The 4,972-nt window shown below is 40.7% G+C and overlaps 1 protein-coding gene across 1 annotated transcript; it reads right to left on the reverse strand.

Annotated features, from left to right (window-relative positions):
• Positions 1-1,041: 1,041 nt before the first annotated feature.
• Positions 1,042-4,751, reverse strand: LOC121396457 (ATP synthase subunit g, mitochondrial-like). The gene is made up of 3 exons (XM_041571364.1): positions 4,603-4,751; positions 2,761-2,921; positions 1,042-1,548 (listed from the first exon to the last, which is right to left on the reverse strand). The coding sequence occupies exons 1-3, from the start codon at positions 4,664-4,666 to the stop codon at positions 1,450-1,452; spliced, it is 324 nt and encodes a 107-aa protein (XP_041427298.1). The 5' UTR covers positions 4,667-4,751; the 3' UTR covers positions 1,042-1,449.
• Positions 4,752-4,972: the final 221 nt, after the last annotated feature.

Here is a 4,972-nt window from a genome sequence, read left to right on the forward strand (position 1 = left end):
CTCTCTTAGCCCATCAGCTACAACTCTGCTACTGGTTCTGGCTTTGAATGCTGGGAATTGTAGTTTAGCAGTGGCTAGAGAGATACAGTTATGGGATCACTGAGGCAGACTGTAGTAATCTGTTAGGAATATGTTTTTCACTTTACTCTTTTGCAGCTCTTTATGTTTGAATTGGAATAGTTTTCTTGTTTCAAATGTTCTACCTCCCTAGCAACCTTGCAGAGGCTTAAATAGACATAGAAAGGCATAGTATCCCTTGAAGCTTGCAGCCTATTGCCACAGCCTATTGTCACTTGTCTATAGAGACTGAGACTAGAGCTGCACCCAACAAATATGCTTTAGTAGGGTGCAGCAGACCCAGCAAGGGCCTAAACATTACTCCTATACCGTGCACCTTAACATCTCACCCCCCCAGATTTCCAATGGAAATCCGTGTTAGAGGCTGGGGAAAAACACATTGTTTGTTGCATATTTCCACACACACACTCTCTCTCACACACACACATCATAATAGAGGATATTCTGTTGCCATATGTAACATTGGACCAGAAAAATAGTGTAAAGTCAGTGAAATGTATTATGCATTAAATATTGGTGGGACCACAAAAAGTTGTATAACATATGGAAATACTTAAAATGAGGGGATGTAAAATGGAGGCTTCACTGTATGTATCTAGTTGTAAATGTGGGTACAAGTAATTTGTGTAAGATGTTTTCTTCATTGCCCCCCCCTGGAAAATCTTCTGTGGACGCCAATGCCAACATGTACTGTAGCAGGGGCTATTAGTACTGCTGGTTCTGGTTCCAAAAGAAAAGTATTTAAAACAGTGGGTGACTATGGTAGCACAAAAACACTGGGTGACTATGGTAGCACAAAAATAGCTGTATAACTAGCCTTTGTGTGTAAAGTACTGTACAAAATGTGTGTTTGGGTAAAATTCTCTGTTCTCATACCACCAAGACAGGATTGGTGTTTCCATTACAACTAATATCTCTTGAAATTACCCCCTCTCTGTATTAAAATAAAGAGAGCCTTGTAGATCTGTTTATCTGTGTTCATTCGAATGACTAAAAACAGCAATAATTGTTTATCCAACCTCCAAAAAGAAAGAAAACCGTGCTCTCTACCAGCAAAGTTTTCACGAAAAATTGGGAATCCTTTGCCTTTACAAAAGTATTGCTTTTTTGCAGTGGTCTGTGACACAGGAATACCAGTGGTTTAGTTACCAAAAAAAGTTACCAATGACTGCCAGATATTGAACTTGTATAGTAGAAAAGGGTAAGACGTTCTCAATGATGTCATGCAGCCAACTAGAACAAGAAACAAGATCCTTAATGACTGACAAAATAAACGAGATAAGTGGAGTGATGTTGAGGAAGAAGAGTTTCTTTACGGTTTATTAAGTCCATGATGTCATTATCACAATAGTGAAGTGGAAAAAAAAAGTCTCAAACATTGTATCCTACAAGGCCACCCTTTCCGATGCACTCCCCAATATAAAACCACATAAGGACCTCTGTAACTACCAGACCATTTCGCAGGGCCTCCTGTTGAGAAGAGATTGAGCAAAATTAGGGTCAGCATCATCGAAAAGTACCAGACACAAACAAAAATGTGTACACTATTTTGGTTTTATTCCTGTAAACTTTGGACCTTACTTTCCAACCTTCAGTTCACAAAAGTGCTCCTCAAGTGTGGATTTCAACAGAATTGCCCTGTTATACCATCATATAGCAAAGTCTAAGTTGCTGCTGTTCATCCCAATATGTGCAGAGATGCAGCATCAAGAGAACAGGCACATATACGTGGCCCACACACACAGGGAGATCTGTTAGTTTGCAGATGTCACCAAAAGAGCGGATCTATCCCTGCTATGCCCAGATTTAGGTGAGCGATATCGGGCTGATCCGATCGTGGGCCCTACGGGCGGATCGTGGGACCGCATCAACAAACAGACGCAGCCGCAATCCGATGGGATTTTTTACCCTTCCCAATCGAGATCTGTCAGCATCTTTTTATATTGTTGGTAATACCCTATAAGTGTGCAATAAAGGCATTTTTATTATAACAAGACATTGTGGTGCTGTTCATATCGAATCTTAGCAGCTTTTATTGCCCCTTTAGTCCAACAAAGGAATTTGGTGATCAGCAAACTTTTTTTTTTTTTTTTTACATCTTTCATAACATTGTCTTTGCATGCGATTTACAATTTTGCCATAAAGTATTTGCCAGATGCTTTTCTACTACTTATCTGATCCGCCGTGTTTCTCTAGGAGTAGCTGCCATATTTGTGAAGCAATAGTCTGTTGGCTTTAGAACAGACTATTGCCTCTGTACGCAAAACGGTTTGTTTAGGAACTTCAAGTAACAATTACTACTACCTGTGAAAAATTATCAAACTGACCTATACAGCTTAACTTCTAATGTACATTAAAGGGGTCCTGTCATCGGAAAACATGTTTTTTTCAAAACGCATCAGTTAATAGTGCTGCTCCAGCAGACTTCTGCACTGAAATCAATTTCTCAAAAGAGCAAACAGATTTTTTTTTTTATTCAATTTTGGAATCTGAAATGGGGCTAGATATATTGTCAGTTTCCCAGCTGCCCCAGTCATGTGACTTGAAGAGTAGTTTTTTTATTGTCAGTATCCTTTTAGACAAAATATGCATATATGCACAGGACGCATAACACAATATGTGAAAGTGTAAAAGAGGAGTTTTTTTCATTGATCAAGATATCATCCCTCCCATATTTCTTACCCTAACAGTGAGCTCAGACAGGCGGCCACTTTGGAAAGACTTGGCCAGACCAATTATGCTCTCAATGGCTTTTGGGATCTCTGCAGGACTTGGAGGGGCGAGCTCAACTCTGGCATAGTACCAGAATGTAGCAAGGCGTGGACGGGAGTAGCCGACAGCAGCTGCAAGACAGAGAAGCAATTTTTTAATAGAATATTTTACTAATCATAAATGTATTCAATCCATCAATTCAGTTTCTTTATAGTACAAGCAGGAACAAAAACAGTTAGTGGATGTGACACCTACTTACAGAGATTTGTAGATGTATACATTACTTTAAAAGATTTTTAAGTTTAAAAAATTGCATGACTGCCATCATGAAATAGACATGCTGTAAAGTTCCCTTACCTAAAAAAATTATATAAATCTCACTGGGGTTGGTAATTCAGGTCCTACTGCTGCCTCAGATGCTCAAGTACTCAAATCAGTCTTCTACCCTACTACTCTCCCCACTTGTGCAGCTAGAATCACTCAAGCAAGTAAACATTGTGCCTAAGGCTAAGAGACAGATATTGGCCAAAATGCGTTCATATGCATTTCTGTGCAGAAATCTGCTCCATGATCCTACACCCTAGTCAATACAATGGCTCCGGGTGCAAATACATGAGAGGGCTGATGCAAGCACAAGGGTTAATTATCCAGAGGCTGAAAATCAGCCCATGTGTCATCAGCCGAAAGCATGACATCACTGTTAGGCACAATGTATACTATAGTGATGTGAGGGTCACGGTTTTCCTAACCCACCCTGCTGCCGCCCGCGCTTCCGGGGTCCTTTTATAGACCCGCGCCGCCGATGACGTCATAATGACGTCACAAAAGGGACGGGGCGAGCAGATGCGAGACTATAAAACCGGAAGTCGGAGGCTGGCATTTGAAGGTGGCGGGTGGGGAGAGCAGGAGAAGAGCTCAACCCGCCCGCAAGGAGCAGTTCGTGGTCGACCCGAACCCGCCCGACCCGCGGGTATCAGGTTGGCCGCACATCACTAGTATACTAGGTTTCAATTGGATTTGATCTGGCTTTGCTGAGAAGGAAGAGTTGCCGAAGGAAGCAGAAAGAACTGGATTGTTGATCTTTTTAAAAGGGTTGCTCACCCTCCAAACAATTTCTTCAGTTCAGTTGATTTCAGACTCCACAATAAAGACTTTTTCTATAGGTTACCATTTCCTGTCAGTGCAATTTTTTAAAAAAATTTTTGTAATATATGATGTAATAAGCAACTTTTCACACTACATACATATTTTTCCCATTTTTCACTTCCGTTTGTGTCCTCTGGTTCTGACCCCTGAAAAGGGATATACCTGGGAAGCCAATATTTAAAAAGCTCTGAAATATGGCATAGCCATTTCACACAGTGCACTATTTCTACAACCTTGTGTTAATGGTTGGCCTACAAAATAACTGATCTCAAGTCTATTAATGGCAATTCAATCCTGTTTTTTTAGTAGTTTAAGGGCATGATACTCCAAAGTACAGAAAAACCCTAGACCGGTATAGGACCCCTTATCCAGAAACTCATTATCTATATATAGCTCCACATTCTACGGAGTGTTTGGGGAAAGAGGAGAGGGATCAGTACCAGGGACTCCTGATTAGAATATATTGTAATTCTCTTAAGTTATTTAACATTTAAATGTTTATTTTGGAAATAGATGTTCTTTTTATTATGTGTATAGTGTTTTAATCACGATATAGTTAACAAGGCTGCCACGTTAAGACCATGCCTCCTGCAGAACAGGAATAAGCCCGATGTATAAAGCCTATATGACAACGTTCTCTTTAACTCGCCGACCGTACGTTCTTACCGCCAACAAGCTGAGGGGTCTTTGTTTTTACAGCCTTTACAAGCCTTTGAGCTGCCTGAGCCATGATGAACGTTTTATGGCATGCGGCAAATCCCGTCGTATAAATGGATGACTGACCTCCTTCTGCCGAGTACTAGAGACAAGGTATTGCAAATAGCGCCGCCCAATGTCACCCTCCCAGAACCAACAAGACTAAACCATTGCTGTAAAGACCGCCCGAGCCAATCACTATGAAGGAGAATTTACAGCCAGAAGAAGATAAACAGTGTTTGTTAATGTTTCCCATTGGCAGTTTCGTTCATTTACTAACGTGATTGCGCTGCCATAAAATCGTACCACCAATAATAAGTGAAGTGCCATCTGTCTAAGT

The sequence above is a fragment of the Xenopus laevis genome, chromosome 7S (assembly GCF_017654675.1).
Source record: "Xenopus laevis strain J_2021 chromosome 7S, Xenopus_laevis_v10.1, whole genome shotgun sequence".
NCBI lineage: Eukaryota > Metazoa > Chordata > Amphibia > Anura > Pipidae > Xenopus > Xenopus laevis.